Source organism: Pristiophorus japonicus, chromosome 1 (assembly GCF_044704955.1).
Source record: "Pristiophorus japonicus isolate sPriJap1 chromosome 1, sPriJap1.hap1, whole genome shotgun sequence".
NCBI classification, from domain to species: Eukaryota; Metazoa; Chordata; class Chondrichthyes; family Pristiophoridae; genus Pristiophorus; species Pristiophorus japonicus.
The window spans coordinates 344539739-344557499 of record NC_091977.1 but is presented as its reverse complement, the minus strand read 5'-3'; the positions used below and the strand labels follow the sequence as shown (position 1 = coordinate 344557499).

The 17761-nt window shown below is 45.1% G+C and overlaps 1 protein-coding gene across 6 annotated transcripts in view; it reads right to left on the bottom strand.

Annotated features, from left to right (window-relative positions):
- Positions 1-636: 636 nt before the first annotated feature.
- The window catches only part of LOC139273284 (CLIP-associating protein 2-like), a 650606-nt gene continuing 633481 nt past the window's right edge, over positions 637-17761 (bottom strand). For all 6 annotated transcript variants that reach the window (XM_070889996.1, XM_070889987.1, XM_070890014.1 and 3 more), the window contains one exon: positions 637-2324. In XM_070889996.1, coding sequence (XP_070746097.1) covers positions 2238-2324 — 87 coding nt within the window. In that variant the 3' untranslated portion in view covers positions 637-2237. The remainder of the gene's footprint in view (positions 2325-17761) is intronic.

The window sequence follows — 17761 nt, the reverse complement described above, 5'->3', positions numbered from 1 at the left end:
ACAACCTAACAGCCAGTGTTCATTTTCTCAAAACCCGAGCGAACTGAGCCCCAACTGACTGACCAACCTAGTTATATTTTTGGACATGAGAGTGCCTTAAGTCTTTCAAAATGCAATTTATTTTTGTCTATTGTGAATTCTGTAAAGACTACTGATCCAGACATCAAACAAGGCATATTGATTAACTATACTGCTCAAATCCCTACAGGAGCTCAAACAATATTTAGACAATTCTCAATTTTTCCCCTCCTTCCGACAGATTGGACGATTGGGATGTTTATACCTGAAATTTTTTTTCCAATAACGTGAGACTAGTCTTAAAAACCAGTTGTTCACAAATGACCTAAAAATGAGACCCAAATATGTATAAATGATCCAGATTTACACCAAAGTAAAAATACAATCTAGAAGAACCAAAGTCATTCAAAGGGCATCAGGTAGAATTACCAAACATTCATGGTAACAGAACAATCAATTACATCATTATTGGCACCATCTTTCATATGGACCACTCAGGATTTCTCAGTTTATCTCTGGTTCTAGTCTTTTATCAAAACTTCAAAAAAACAGATAACAAAATAATCCACTTTAGGGACTCAAGAACGAGTTAATAATGTTATATACAGTTTATTGCCAGTGTATGCACATTTGTAAGCACATAACTATAAATACATCAAATAATACAGTGTAAACCAAATAAGCATTCACGAAACACTATATCCTTGATGCAGGTGCTAAAAAAAGCGAGTAACAGATAGACAGTTACCTTAAAATCTTTAAATACATTTCTACAAATTTTTCATGAAACAAAAAAAGAGCAACTTTTTAAAACAGCAGCAAAACAACAGTCTGATCATGTTTTGCTTTCGCAGTTAGATTCATTCTTACTGGGTGTATTCACTTTAGTTCTGGACTTCAGACATCCAGCTCCACGAGCATTACCATCACAGAACAACTGGCAACAAAACTATTACCAGTATCGACTTCGGACATGTCACTGAATGTTAGTCATTATAAAGGATTTTTATGACTCAAATGAGCAACCAGGTAAAAGTAGTAGACTTTGTTATATTTTTAAAAGTGAAAGTTATGTTAGCAGGTTGAAAGAATACCTGTCTGCAACAAGAGGTAGAGAGAACACTAATGTAACCTGCTCACATCTCCCTAGTGATCCATCTTATTTGCTTTCCCAAATGGACATTGTCAAAATCTCATGACCTTCACTGCGTACAATAGTAGCTATTGATGTTAAGCTTCCTGGAACATCTACACAAAGCCATCACAGACAAGCAGGCCAGTAGTACCATCACAATTGTTCTCTATCTACTTATATTTACTGCGGAGGCAAAACTTGCCACATAGGCTTTTCTACCAGATGAACGTGTGCATTCTACTAGAACTTTAGAAACATATACTAAATATAAACAAGTTACATACTGAGTGTGCTTGTGTAGAGCACTCCACTCCGATGCACCCTGCTTGAAAAAGGGGTGATGACACGTGTGGTTCATGTCCATTTGGTAATGGTACAAGCCTAATGCAACCCGCACCTAGCCACTTAAACCTACTACTGAAAAATAGGACACAGAGACGACTCGTTGCTGCTCAGGAATGCTCAGCTCTTCTACCTTTCTTTTGTTTAGTTTGCATTACTTTTATTGAGGAAACAGCAGAGTAAATTGGTGAATAGGAAAGTAACACCGGCAAAACCAGACAGTTCCAGCCCCAGGCCTTGCATGACATGAAGTAACAATCCCTAGAGTTTTGTTATGACAGCATGCACCCAAAACAAGGCAGTTTGTTACTGCTTCAATCTGGTTCTGACTTACTGGAGGCTTCTCCTTTACTGATGATTTGTGAAAACTAACCCGAAGTAAATTATGTAGTAAAATGAAATTGTAATGCCGCCAGATAGAAGCAAAAAACTTTACTGAAGCTTAAAGCATTCCTTTTTAATCATAATTAGCATTTTATTTATATAACTGTAACACTGGTAAACGTTAATTAGAAGACACACAGAGGAGTCTGAGTGAGAAGAAAGATAAATGATTTGAGTTTTATCTGGACTGACTAATACTGTCTCCTCTGATCTGGAATAAATTCTGGTGCAACAGTCACATGCAGGCTGAGCCATTTGTTGTATACAGCTGTGATGAATCAAGTTCCAAAGAAGAGTCTGATCTTGAAAAACTGGTTGTTCCTTCTCCAGAAGACCTATCTTAAAATAGCTGCTATCTCTAGCTTTGACCAGTGAGGTCTGACGCCGAGCCACTTGTGCTGGAGCCAGTTTGTGCACGTTTAATGTACAAGTTTAACAATTTCATCTGAAACACAAAACAAATTAAGGAATATGTTACTTTCTCAGTATACAGGATTTAAATAGGGCTGCAAACACTATATACAATCTAACTGCAAAAATCATGAATTCAGAGTAAACATTAGGCCAATAAGTTATAACTGTAAATACAAACAATCTGATGAATAGGTCCTAATATTACAATCAACAGCAGGAATATGGAGATTGAGGCTTTGGAGTGTTTGCATAAAATTATAAATATTCTACATAGTGTAATTTTTGCTTCAAATGTTGTCAAAGAAAAAGAATAAAGGTAAGAAAATGAATTCACAAATTAATCAAGCCCTGTTAAGAATGAACATTTGAATTGTTTCAGAAAGACACTCCTGTTTCAACAGATTTTAAACACTTCATCCAATACACCAATCACAAATACTTCTGTTCACACAGACCAGTTGTTCTCTTACTTGAGTGAAGTGCAAGGCTATAAATAAATTAAATGCCTACAATATAAAAATGTTAGCATTATTCTAATTTCTAACAAGGATTGCATTCTAATCTGCATAACTGGCATCAAATGTGACTTGTGATTACCAGCTAGAATATTGTATGCGGTTTTGGGACAGTTGAGATGATTATAAAAGAGATTTAAAGTACAATAGGATTGATAGAAAGGTAACTTGTGGCAAAAGCACAGTAATTATTGCTGTTTATTGCATAAAAACGGTGTCAGCAGTGTCACTGCACCACTAATAGCAAAACTATTGCACAGGAAAAGTAAGTGATGCAGGCTTCAGTTTTTGTCATGGAGAAAATACAGCTGTATTGAACTCTCACCTATCCACTGATAATGGGTGTACTGCGTTTCACAGGCTTCATCATACACGTGATGTTATTTAAAGAGCTTTTGAGTGATTTTGAAATTCTAAAATATCGCTTTCAATCAACTTTACAATCAATAGCAGTACAAACGAGGGAGCATAGGTTTTCTTTCTAATTTTTTGTTGGCAGGATTTGGGCATGCTGGCAAGGGTCACATTTATTACCCATCTCTAGTTGCCCTGTTTTGCTACTCAGTAGCTTGTCAGGCCACTTCAGAATGGTATTAAGTCAATTATTGAGTGTGGGACTGGAGTAACATGTAGGGCAGACCAGGTGGGGGTGCAGGATTCCTTTCCCTGAAGGATCTTTCCAATAATCATTTTCTTTTCTGGTGTCGACCCACAAATGATCAAATATATTGAATTTAATTTCACAACTTGCCTCCGAGATGTTAAATCGGGCACTGTATTAATCAGATCACAAGAATTAGGTGAAGGGAAAAAAGTGGACTTAATAAAAGAGTATAATGCTTTTCAGCTTGGTTCTGGTGCAGTTGGATGAAGTGTAAGAGCTAGCTTGTCCTTTGTGTGATGTGAGTTTAGACTACTTTGAACAGTCCCATCAAATGAATTCTGAATGGAAAAATGGTAATTAGGACACTAATGTCTCATGCAGGAAACTTTAAATATTATGTTGATAAAACATTTACTTTTTTGTTTTTAGCATTGTAACAAGGAAGATAGCTAGAAAATGGATGGTCACAGGGCAAACAGCTGAATGGCTCAGCAAATCGTTAACAGGACAAAGATTCACAATCTAAGTTCTCTGCACAATGAACTCAAATCTGAGCCATCTTACAGGGCTAAAAAGAAAAAAAAAAAGCCAAATAAATTCTTTTAATATCTTAATATCCACTAACAACAATATTGGCAGTGGTCTGAGAGAGGATCACCTGCCATCCTTGCAGACATGGCTTTAACTATGGAACCCTTAAAGTCGAATGCAGCATTTACTGGTGGAGGCAATTTCTCTTTGCTTATCCAAAGATTCTCAAAGAATTGAAGAATAAGGCAAACTTCTTTTCCATTCTGTTCCACTTGAATATTAAACTCGTTGGTCTTCTGTGGTGTTGCACAAGTGTAGTTGTCAGATGAATCATCCGTCAACTGGTCCAAGACATGCAGACATAATTCCATTATGAATTTCTATATCCACATTTGTAATAGTAACTGCTTATGTAAATGTCTCATACTGCAGTGCCTCAGCTGGGGGGGGGGGGGGGGGGGGGGGTGTCGGAGTGCAATTATACTGTGACATGTTTACATAGACAGTTTCCATTATAAATGGGACACTCGAATTTATAAAGTGGATAAAGTGCATACAGATGTAGGATTTTAAATTTACTACATAGATAGATTTACTAATCAAGTTAGTGATATTAAGGAGCTTAAGTTGTGATGTTTACTTTATGCATGCTTTCAATTTCTACAGGAAAGCTTAATTTTGCCGAATGGGGCTTCAGCTAATGGTCCAATTAAACCTCAGAAAAATTACTTTAATATATAAATTGATTCAAGCAAAATTAAATCTTTTGATGGCAACATTTCTTCAACCAAACTGAACGACACTCAGCTTCAAAAGTTAGAATTAACATATTCTGCAATGGAAAAATTGAGGACATTTGCTACTGAGTGAGTAAATTCAAGACACTTGTTGGGAAGAAGAAAAAAAAGAGGAAATTGTGAGACAGTCACATGACTCTTGCAAGAATTCAGATTGTACAAAATGCTTGTGAAGATTCTGCTGAAGTAATTTTCCCCAGTTGATGATGGATCTAGCACAATTAGGTGTAGGAAAGCCCATTATACCCAGCAAGCATGTCCATTGTTTTAATAGTTTCATTTACCTATTCACCCCTTCTGACCATATCCCTTCTTGCTTCAGAAATGCATCAAATTATTTCTTGAACCCATCAATATTGTCTGCTTCATCCTGTCGTGCCAAGACAGGAGGTGACGACTGCTGGATGGACCACCGCCTAATCCAATCCATCATTGATATCAACATAGCCCCAAAGTGGAGGGGGCTGCAGAAGCAGTGCCACAAAAAAGTCAATGCCGGGGCACTTAAAGACCCAGTTAAGAGAGCCCGATACAGTCAGTGCCTCACAGCTAACCTGGCGTACTTTGATGACCCCGAGATGCAGAAAACCCACAGCGCTTGGTCTGCCCTCCAGGCCTCCAGAATCAGTGCCTGCAAAGAGATGCTCGGTCACTCACCCAGGAAACATCAGGATTGGTTTGATGAGAATGATCAGGAGATCCAAGAGCTAATAGATCGCAAGCGCAGGGCATTTCTGGGCCTTAAGTAACAATCTAACACAGGAGCAGCAAAGCAGCATTACAGACGGCTCAAGGCTGAGGTCCAACAAAAAACCCGGGACCTAAAGAACAGGTGGTGGATGGAGAAAGCACAGGAGATACAGCCGTTGGCCAACAGCCATGATGTGCGAGGATACTTCATCGCAGTCAAGGTCACCTACGGTCCAAACTCCCAAGGCCCCACCCTACTGCTGGTCAAGAACGGGGAAACACTCATTAAGGACACCAAGGCAGTCGGGGTCCGCTGGAAAGAGCACTTCGAAGATTTCCTCAATCGAGACTCTGCCTTTGACTCGAGTGTTCTCGACTCCAGCCCGCAGCATGCTACCCGCCACCACCTCAGGTAGAAAAAGCCATAACACAGCTTAAGAACAACAAGGCTACGGGAGCAGATGGAATCCCTGCTGAGGCACTGAAGTATGGCGGAGAAGCACTGTTGGCGCGAATACATGACCTCATCTCTCTCATCTGGAGGGAGGAGAGCATGCCGGGAGGTCTCAGAGATGCTGTGATCGTGACCATCTTTAAAAAAGGGGACATGTTTGACTGCGGCAACTACAGAGAATCTCCCTGTTATCAGCCACTGGGAAACTCATCGCTAGAGTCCTCCTCAACCGTCTTCTCCCTGTGGCCGAGGAGCTCCTCCCAGAGTCACAGTGCGGATTTTGTCTCCTATGGGGCACAACGGACATGATTTTTGCAGCGCGACAGCTGCAGGAAAAATGGTGGGAAAAGCACCAGCCCTTATACATGGTCTTCTTCGACCTTACAAAGGCCTTTGACACCGTCAACCGTTTCGGATGCCCCCAAAAGTTCGTCAACATCCTCCGCCTGCTCCACAACGACATCTAAGCCGTGATCCTTACCAACGGATCCATTACAGACCCAAATCACGTCCGTACCGGGGTCAAGCAGGGCTGCGTCATCGCCCCAACCCTCTTCTCAAACTGCCTCGCTGCCATGCTCCCCCGCACAGTCAACAAGTTCCCCGCTGGAGTGGAACTAAACTACAGAACCAGTGGGAACCTGTTCAACCTTCGCCGTCGCCAGGCCAGGTCCAAGACCACCCAACCTCTGTCGTCGGGCTACAGTACACGGATGACGCCTGCATCTGCGCACATACAGAGGCTGAACTCCAGGACATAGTCAGGTACTTACTGAGGCATACGAAAGCATGGGCCTTATGCTAAATATCAGTAAGACAAACGTCCTCCACCAGCCTGTCCTCACTGCACAGTATTGCCCCACAGTCATCAAGATCTACAGCCCGGCCCTGGACAAGTGGACCATTTTCCATACCCCAGAAGCCTCTTATCATAAAGAGCAGACATTGACGACGAGATTCAACATCGCCTCCAGTGCACCAGTGCAGCCTTCGGCCACACGAGGAAAAGAGTGTTCGAAGATCAGGCCCTCAAATCTGCCACTAAGCTCATGGTCTACAGGGCTGTAGTAATACCCGTCCTCCTGTATGGCTCAGAGACATGGACCATGTACAGTAAGTAGACACCTCAAATCGCTGGAGAAATACTACCAACGATGTCTCCGCAACATCCTACAAATCCCCTGGGAGGACAGACGCACTAACATTGTCGTCCTCGACCAGGCCAACATCCCCAGCATTGAAGCATGGACCATACTTGATCAGCTCCGCTGGGCAGGCCACATTATCCACATGCCAGATACGAGACTCCCAAAGCAAGTGCTCTACTCGGAACTCCTTCACGGCAAACGAGCCAGAGGTGGGCAGAGGAAATGTTACAAGGACACCCTCAAAACCTCCCTGATAAAGTGCAGCATCCCCACTGACACCTGGGAGTCCCTGGCCAAAGACCGCCCGAAGTGGAGGAAGTGCATCCGGGAGGGCGCTGAGCACCTCAAATCTCATCGCCGAGAGCATGCAGAAATCAAGCGCAGGCAGCGGAAAGAGTGTGCGGCAAACCTGTCCCACCCTCCCTTACCCTCAATGACTATCTGTCCCACCTGTGACAGGGACTGTGGTTCTCATAGTGGACTGTTCAGCCACCTAAGGACTTATTTTAAGAGTGGAAGCAAGTCTTCCTCGATTCCGAGGGACTGCCTATGATGATGGATGAGTTCCCTCATGTAATTTGCTTCACAATTCTACTACGTTTGTGGTGAGCTGAATAATTATCTCCCTTTCTTGAATCGTTTAAGTGTGCTTTTCACTATCCCCTCTGACCTTCCCCTCTCTGACCTCGAGCGGTCAGTCTTCAGCAAAGGCCCGAGCTTCATCCCCTTATGCACAATTTAATAAATTTCAAGTTTGGCACATTGGTGAGCTCTTTTTCTATCTCCTTTGCCTCCGCGCTCACTTCTTTGGCCAGGAATCTTCCCCTTCACCCACACAGCAGACACTTTCTTCCATCTTCAGAATTGATGTTCCAGCTGGAGCCCTACATTGGCCTCTTATCCTCTCTAGATCTTTTCATTGGGAACTGCCAGCGAGACATTGACCATCTCAATTTCTCTGCTCCCTTCACTCAATCCAATCTACCTGCCTCTGAACTTGCAGCACTCCATTCTCTCAGACAACGGTGGCCATGTTCTTGTTTGGCGAACTGATCTCCACCTTGCGGAGCCTGAACAGGAAATCGCTGACACCTCCTCCCACCTACCCCTGGACCATGACTCCACATCTGAACACCAAGCCATCGTCTCCAAGACTGTCACAGACCTTATCTATCTCCTCTGGCGATCTTTCCTCCACGGCCTCCAACCTCATAGACCCCCAAACCTGCTTCTACATCCTTCCCAAGATCCACAAACAGGACTGCCATGGTAGTCCCATCATTTCAGTTTGTTCTTGCCCCACGGAACTGATTTCTTCCTATCTCGACTCTATTCTTTTTCCTCATGTTTGTCTCTTCCCACCTACAACTGTGAAACTTCTACGCCCTCTGTCACTTTAACAGTTTCCAGTTTCCTGGCCCTAACCATCTCCTTTTCACCATGGACATCCAATGCCTCTACACCTCCATCCCCCAGCAGGAAGGCCCGAGTGTGCTCCGTTTCTTCCTTGAACAGAGGTCCAACCAGTTCCCATCCACCACTACCACCCTCCTCCACCTGGCTGAACTTGTTCTCACGTTGAACAACTTCTCCTTTGACTCTACTCACTTCCTTCAAATAAAAGGTGTTGCTATGGAAACCCGCATGGGTCAGAGCTATGCCTGCCTTTTTGTGAGATATGAGGAACATTCTTTGTTCCAGTCCTATTTAGGTCCCCTCCCTCAACTCTTTTTCTAGTACATTGACGACTGTATCAGTGCCGTTTCGTGCTCTCGTTCCAAACTGGAAAATTTCATCAACTTTGCTTTCAATTTTCACTCTTCCCTTGTCTTTAGATGGTCCATCTCAGACTCTTCCCTTCCCTTTCGTTCATCGACTTCTCTGTCTCGATTTCTGGGTATAGACCAATTTTCACTATAAGCCCACACTGACATCCTTTTTGACTGTGACAAAGGCAAACTATCCCTTCTCGTCATTCTTGACTGGTCTGCAGCCGTTGACACGGTTGACCACTCTATCCTTCTCCAACATCTCTCCACCGTTGTCCAGCTGGATGGGACTGCACTCGCCTGGTTCCATTCTTATCTATCTAATCGTAATCAGAGAATCACCTTCAATGGCTTCTCTTCCCACCCCCACATCATTACCTTTGGTGTCCCCCAAGGATCGATCCTTGGCTCCCTCCTATTTCTCAACTATATGTTGCCCCCCCTTGGCGACTTCATCTGAAAACACAGCGTCAGTTTTCACATGTTCACTGATGACACCCAGCTCTACCTCACCACCACTTCTCTCGATCCCTCCACAGTCTCCAAATTGTCAGACTACTTGTCCAACATCCCTTTCTGGATGAACAGAAATTTTCCCGAAGCCATTATTTTTGGTCCCCGCCACAAACTCCATCCCTCTCCCCAACTTCTGTCCGAGGCTGAACCACACTGTTCACAACCTTGATGTCATGTTTGACCCTGAAATGAGCTTCGACCACATATCCATAGCATAACTAAGACCGCCTATTTCCACCTCCGTAACATCGCCTGCTCTGCCCTTGCCTCAGCTCATCCTCGACTGAAGCCCTCATCCATGCCTTTGTTACCTCTTGAGTTGACTATTTCAACACACTCCTGGCTGGCCTCACACATTCTACCCTACGTAAACTCGAGGTGATCCAAAACTCAGCTGACCATGTCCTAACTCGCGTCAAGTCTCGCTCACCCATCACCCCTATACTCGATGACCTAAACTGGCACCCGGTTAAGCAACGCCTCGATTTAAAAATTCTCATCCTTGTTTTCAAATCCCTCCATGGCCTCGCCCCTCCCTATCTCAATCTCCTCCAGTCCCACAACCCCCCCCGAGACGTCTGTGCTCCTCTAATTCTGCGCTCTTTAACATTCCGGATTATAATCGCCAAATCATTGGTGGCCTTGCCTTCTGTTGCCGAGGCCCTAGTCTCTGGAATTCCCTGCCTAAACCTCTCCGCCTCTGTACCTCTCTTTCCTCCTTCAAGACGCTCCTTAAAACCTACCTCTTTGACCAAGCTTTTGGACACCTGCCCTAATTTCTCCTTATGCGGCTCGGTGTCAAATTTTTTATCTTATAATACTCATGCGATGCATCTTAGGACGTTTCACGATGTTAAAAGGCGCCATATAAATACAAGTTGTTGTTGTTGTCTCCGCCCGCTACCTGGACTACACTTCCTCCAATCCCGCTTCCTGCAAGGCGTCTATTCCATTTTCCCAGTTTCTCCATCTTATCTGTTCTGACGATGCTACCTTCCATACCAATGCTTCCAATATATTATCCTTTATCGTCAATCGATGATACCCGTCCACCGTGGTCGACAGGGCCCTCAACCTTGTCTGTTCCATTTCCCGCACTTCTGCTCTCATCCCCTTCCCCTCCATCCTAAAACCATGACAGTGTTCCCCTTGTCCACATCTTCCACCCCACCAGCCTCCACATTCAACAGATCATCTTCTGGCTCCTCTAGCGTGATCCTACCATGAAACACATCTTCCCTTCCCCTTTCAGCATTCCGAAGGGACAGTATCCTCAGTGACACCCTAGCCACTCCTTACTCATCCCCAACACCCTCTCTCCTTTCCATGGCATCTTCTCATGCAATCGCAGTCGATGCAACACCTGCCCTTTGACTTCCTTCTCACCGTCCAGGGCCCCAAATATTCCTTCCAGCGATTTACTTGTACTTATTTCAATTTAGTATTCTGTATTCACTGCTCACGATGCGGTTTCTTCTACATTGGGGAATCCAAACACAGATTGAGTGACTGCTTTGCAGAACACCTCCGTTCAGTCTGCAAACGTGACCGACCCTGAGCTTCTTGTCGCCTGTCATTTTAATTCTCCGCTCCACTCTGACCTGATCCAATGACCAGCACTTCATCTTTCGATTAGGTACTTTACAGCCATCTGGACTCAACATTGAATTTAACAATTTCAGATCATACCCTCTTCTCTGCCCCCATTTTTTCGGACTGCTGCTATTCCTATTTACACCTCTTCTAGACGCATCTTTTGTTTCTTTACTTGTCCCATTACCACCCTTTTTCCTTGCAACATTTAATCTTTCCTTCCTTCAACACTATCACAGACCTTCCTCTTTTGTTCTTTCCTCCCCTCCCCCCTTTCCTTGCCTCTGTACTCGCTTACAGGACATAGTCGACGTATTTACTGAGGCGTATGAAAGCATGGGTCTTACGCTAAACATCCGTAAGACAAAGGTCCTCCACCAACCTGTCCTCACCACACAGCACTGCCCCCCAGTCATCAAGATCCATGGCGCGGCCCTGGACACCGTGGACCATTTCCCATATCTCGGGAGCTTCCTATCAACAAAAGCAGGCATCAACGACGAGATCCAACACCGCCTCCAGTGCGCCAGTGCAGCCTTCGGCCGCCTGAGGAAAAGAGTGTTTGAAGACCAGGCCCTCCAAACTGCCACCAAGCTCATGGTCTACAGGGCTGTAGTAATACCTGCCCTCCTGTATGGCTCAGAGACATGGACCATGTACAGTAGACATCTCAAGTTGCTGGAGAAATATCACCAACGATACCTCCGTAAGATCCTACAAATCCCCTGGGAGGACAGGCGCACCAACATCAGCGTCCTCACTCAGGCTAACATCCCCAGCATTGAAGCACTGACCACACTCAATCAGCTCCGCTGGGCAGGCCAGACACGAGACTCCCAAAGCAAGTGCTCTACTCGGAGCTCCTTCATGGCAAACGAGCCAAAGGTGGGCAGCGGAAAAGCTACAAGGACACCCTCAAAGCCTCCCTGATAAAGTGCAGCATCCCCACTGACACCTGAAAGAGTGTGCGGCAAACCAGTCCCATCCACCCCTTCCCTCAACGACTATCTGTCCCACCTGTGTCAGAGTCTGTGGCTCTCGTATTGGACTGTTCAGCCACCAGAGAACTCACTTCAGGAGTGGAAGCAAGTCTTCGTCGATTCCGAGGGACTGCCTAGGATTATGATGATGACTTGTTTAAAACCTGTTACATCTGTTACATTTTCCTGTTCTGATGAAAGGTCATCGACCTGAAACATTAACTTTGTTTTTCTCTCCACAGATGCTGCCTGACCTGCTGAGTATTTCCAGCATTTTCTGTTTTTATCCCTATTAGTTACTTTCCGGCCCTCAGTAGATCATGTTGCCTGAATCAGGCACTTTGTAAGTTTTAATAGCAACTAACTTGAAAAAAAAATAACCATAAATAGTCAATCTCCTGTGGTGTTGTACACAGGGAGTCAAAGGCTGAGTCCCAATTAAGGAGATCTTCGAAGTGCTCCTTTCAGCGGGCCCTGACTGCCTGTGTCTTTGATGCGTGTTTCCCCGTTCTTGGCCAGCAGTGGGATGGGGCCTTGAGAGTTTGGACCGTAGGTGGCCTTGACTGCCCCAGCTGCTGTATCTTCAGTACTTTCTCCATCCACCATCTGTTCTTTCGGTCCCGAGTTTTTTGTTGGACTTCGGCCTTAAGCCGTCTGTAATGCTGCTTTGCTGCTCCCGAGTTGGGTTGTTGTTTAAGGCACAGAGATGCCCTGCACTTGCAATCTATTAGCTCTTGGATCTCTTGGTCATTCCCATCAAACCAGTCCTGGTGTTTCCTGGCTGAGTGACCGAGCGTCTCTTCGCAGGCAATGGTTATGGAGGCCTGGAGGAAAGACCAACCACTGTGGGCATTCTGCATCTCGAGGTCATCAAGGCATGCCAGCTTAGCTGTGAGGCGCTGACTGTTTCGGGCTCTCTTAACTGTGCCCTGGCATTGACTTTTTTGCGGCACTGCTTCAGCGGCCCTCGCCGCTTTGGGACTATGTTGATGTCAATGATGGATTGGATTAGGCGGTGGTCCGTCCAGCAGTCGTCAGCTCCAGTCATGACGCGGGTGATGCGCACATCCTTGCCTCCTTGGCTCGGACGATGTCATAGTCGAGCAGGTGCCAGTGTTTGCAGCGAGGGTGTTGCTACAATGCCTTGTACTTGTCCCTCTGGTGGAACAAGGTGTTGGTGATGACAAGGTCATGTTCTTGACATTTTGGCAGGAGTAGGGTACCGCTGGAGTTGGTTTTCCCTACTCCCTCTCTGCTGATCACGCCTCCCCAGAAGGCTGCGTCCTTGCTGACCCTGGCATTGAAGTCACCGAGGAGGATAGGTTGTCGTCCGCAGGGATGTGGGACAGGGATTTTAAGAGGTTGGAGTAAAAACTCTCTTTGGTCTCATCTGTCGCATCGAGTGTTGGGGCGTATTTAGGAGCTAAATTAAAAAGTAGGACCTCAAAAGTAGTAATCTCAGGATTGCCACCAGTGCCACGTGCTAGTCAGAGTAGGAATCGCAGGATAACTCAGATGAATATGTGGCTTGAGGAGTGGTGCAAGAGGGAGGGATTCAAATTCCTGGGACATTAGAACCGGTTCTGGGGGAGATGCAGCCAGTGCACCTGGGCAGGACCGGAACCAATGCCCTAGGGGGAGAGTTTGCTAGTGCTGTTGGGGAGGAGTTAAACTAATATAGCAGGGGGATGGGAACCTATGCAGGGAGACAGAGGGAAATAAAATGGAGGCAGAAGCAAAAGATAGAAAGGAGAATAATAAAAGTGGAGGGCAGAGAAACCAAAAGGCAAAAAACAAAAAGGGCCACATTACAGCAAAATTCTAAAGGGGCAAAGTTAAAAAGACAAGCCTGAAGGCTCTGTGCCTCAATGTGAGGAGTATTCGTAATAAGGTAGACGAATTAACTGCAAAGATAGCAGCTAATGGATATGATGTAATTGGCATCACAGAGACATGGCTCCAGGGTGACCAAGGCTGGGAACTCAACATCCAGGGTTATTCAACATTTAGGAAGGATAGGCAGAGAGGAAAAGGAGGCGGGGTGGCACTGCTGGTTAAAGAGGAAATTAATGCAATAGTAAGGAGGGACATTAGCCTGAATGATGTGGAATCAGTATGGGTGGAGCTGCGGAATACCAAAGGGCAGAAAACGCTAGTGGGAGTTGTGTACAGACCACCAAACAGTAGCAGTGAGGTTGGGGACAGCATCAAACAAGAAATAAGGGATGTGTGCAATAAAGGTACAGCAGTTATCATGGGCAACTTTAATCTACATATTGATTGGGCTAACCAAACTGGTAGCAATGCGGTGGAAGAGGATTTTCTGGAGTGTATTAGGGATGGTTTTCTAGCCCAATATGTCGAGGAACCAACTAGAGAGCTGGCCATCCTAGACTTGGTGATATGTAATGAGAAGGGACTAATTAGCAATCTTGTTGGGCGAGGGGCCTTGGGGAAGAGTGACCATAATATGGTAGAATTCTTTATTAAGGTGGAGAATGACACAGTTATTTCGGAAACTTAAGGAAAGGTAACTTCGACGGTATGAGGCGTGAATTAGCTAGAATAGACTGGCAAAGGATACTTAAAGGGTTGACGGTGGATAAGCAATGGCAAACATTGAAAGATCACATGGATGAACTTCAACAATTGTACATCCCTGTCTGGAGTAAAAATAAAATGGGGAAGGTGGCTCAACCGTGGCTAACAAGGGAAATTAAGGATAGTGTGACCAAGGAAGAGGCATATAAATTGGCCAGAAAAAGCAAAAAACCTGAGGACTGGGAGAAATTTAGAATTCAACAGAGGAGGACTAAGGGTTTAATTAAGAGGGGGAAAATAGAGTACGAGAGGAAGCTTGCCGGGAACATAAAAACTGACTGCAAAAGCTTCTATAAATATGTGAAGAGAAAAAGATTAGTGAAAACAAATGTAGGTCCCTTGCAGTCGGATTCAGGTGAATTCACAATGGGGAACAAAGAAATGGCACACCAATTGAACAAATACTTCGGTTCTGTCTTCACGAAGGAAGACACAAATAACTTTCCAAATGTACTAGGGGACAGTGTGTCTAGTAAGATGGAGGAACTGAAGGATATCCTTATAAAGCGGGAAATTGTGTTCGGGAAATTGATGGGATTGAAGGCCGATAAATCCCCGGGGCCTGATAGTCTGCATCCCAGAGTACTTAAGGAAGTGGCCATAGTAATAGTGGATACATTGATGATCATTTTCCAACAGTCTATCGACTCTGGATCCGTTCCTATGGACTGGAGGGTAGCTAATGTAACACCACTTTTTAAAAAAGGACGGAGAGAGAAAATGGGTAATTATAGACCGGTTAGTCTGACATCAGTAGTGGGGAAAATGTTGGAATCAATCATTAGGGATGAAATAGCAGCGCATTTGGAAAGCAGTGACAGGATCGATCCAAGCCAGCATGGATTTATGAAAGGGAAATCATGCTTGACGAATCTTCTGGAATTTTTTGAGGATGTAACGAGTAGAGTGGACAAGGGAGAACCAGTGGATGTGGTGTATTTGGACTTTCAAAAGGCTTTTGACAAGGTCCCACACAAGAGATTGGTGTGCAAAATCAAAGCACATGGTATTGGGGGTAATGTACTGATGTGGATAGAGAACTGGTTGGGACAGGAAGCAGAGAGTCGGGATAAACGGGTCCTTTTCTGAATGGCAGGCAGTGACTAGTGGGGTGCCCAGCTCTTTACAATATACATTAACGATTTAGATGAAGGAATTGAGTGTAATATCTCCAAGTTTGCAAATGACACTAAACTGGGTGGCGGTGTGAGCTGTGAGGAGGATGCTCAGAGGCTGCAGGGTGATGTGGACAGGTTAGGTGAGTGGGCAAATGCATGGCAGATGCAGTATAATGTGGATAAATGTGAGGTTATCCATTTTGGGGGCAAAAACACAAAGGCAGAATATTATCTGAATGGCGGCAGATTAGGAAAAGGGGAGGTGCAACGAGACCTGGGTGATATGGTTCATCAGTCATTGAAAGTTGACATGCAGGTACAGCAGGTGGTGAAGAAAGCAAATGGTATGTTGGCCTTCATAGCTAGGGGATTTGAGTATAGGAGCAGGGAGGTCGTAGTGCAGTTGTACAGGGCCTTGGTGAGGTCCCACCTGGAATATTGTGTTCAGTTTTGGTCTCCTAATCTGAGGAAGGACGTTCTTGCTATTGAGGGAGTGCAGCGAAGGTTCACCAGACTGATTCCAGGGATGGCTGGACTGACATATGAGGAGAGACTGGATCGACTGGGCCTTTATTCACTGGTGTTTAGAAGGATGAGAGGGGATCTCATAGAAACATATACAATTCTGACGGGACTGGACAGGTCAGATGCAGGAAGAATGTTCCCGATGTTGGGGAAGTCCAGAACCAGGGGACACAGTCTAAGGATAAGGGGTAGGCCATTTGGGACTGAGATGAGGAGAAACTTCTTCACTCAGAGAGTTGCTGACCTGTGGAGTTCCCTGCCGCAGAGAGTTGTTGATGCCAGTTCACTGGATATATTTAAGAGGGAGTTAGATATTGCCCTTACGGCTCAGGGGATCAAGAGGTATGGAGAAAAAGCAGGAAATGGGTACTGAAGGAATGATCAGCCATGATCTTATTGAATGGCGGTGCAGGCTTGAAGGGCCGAATGGTCTAGTCCTGCACCTATTTTCTATATTTCTTTGTTTCTATGTATGCACTGATGACTGTGGTGCATTGATTCCGGGATCGGGTGAGTCGGAGAATCATGAGACGTTTGTTAACGCCGCAGGGTAGTCTTTGAGTCGGTCGACCTCAATCGAGACTCTGCCTTTGACTCATAGAAATATAGAAAATAGGTGCAGGAGTAGGCCATTCGGGTGTTAGCGTCCTCGACCAGGCCAACATCCCGAGCATCGAAGCACTGACCACACTTGATCAGCTCCGCTGGGCAGGCCATCTGGGAATCCCTGGCCCAAGACCGCCCTAAGTGGAGGAAGTGCATCCGGGAATGCGCTGAGCACCTCGAGTCTCATCGGCAAGAACATGCAGAAAGCAAGCGCAGGCTGCGGAAAGAGCGTGCGGCAAACCAGTCCCACCCACCCTTTCCCTCAACGACTATCTGTCCCACCTGTGACAGGGACTGTGGTTCTCGTTGTGGACTGTTCAGCCACCTAAGGACTCACGTTTAGAGTGGAAGCAAGTCTTCCTCGATTCCGAGGGACTGCCTATGATGATGATGATAATGCACACAGGGAGTGAACACCAAATGTAATCTTCAGGTGAAGCAGGGATAGATGGTGGAGGATAATTAGAGCACAATGTGCAGATGTCAGATTTTTCAAAAGATATATAGGTAAACTCATCATTATTTGTATGGCATCTAGCTCCTCTATATCCTTTCTAGAAATCTGATGTGAATTGTGCAAACTTCCGTCTTGAGTAATTAGCGATTTAATAACTACTGTTCCGATGAGCTAGAAAATCAGTTTTGGGTCACATCGGTTTTTCCCCGCCAAAGATACCGCCATGACACCACGATAATTTCGAAGCCTAACATTTGGGAAAAAAATGGAACAAAATGCGCCCAGTGGGAAAAATCAGCGTTGCACGAGGACTCGCGACGCAAACCGCAAATTTTCTGCAACTTTTTTCCAAGGCCGATACCTTTCCGAGTTAGGCCTGGGGAGGGGGGAAAAGCACAATTTTTTTTTTCTCCGAGAAACAAAAAATAAAAAAAAATCACAAACCATTCACAAGCCCCTTTTCTCGCGAATCGCTGCAAAAGAATTTAAAAATAAAAACTTTAACTTACCTTTTTTGCAGGTCTTCATAAATACCGCTGTTCCAAGGGCTGCAACGCAGGATTT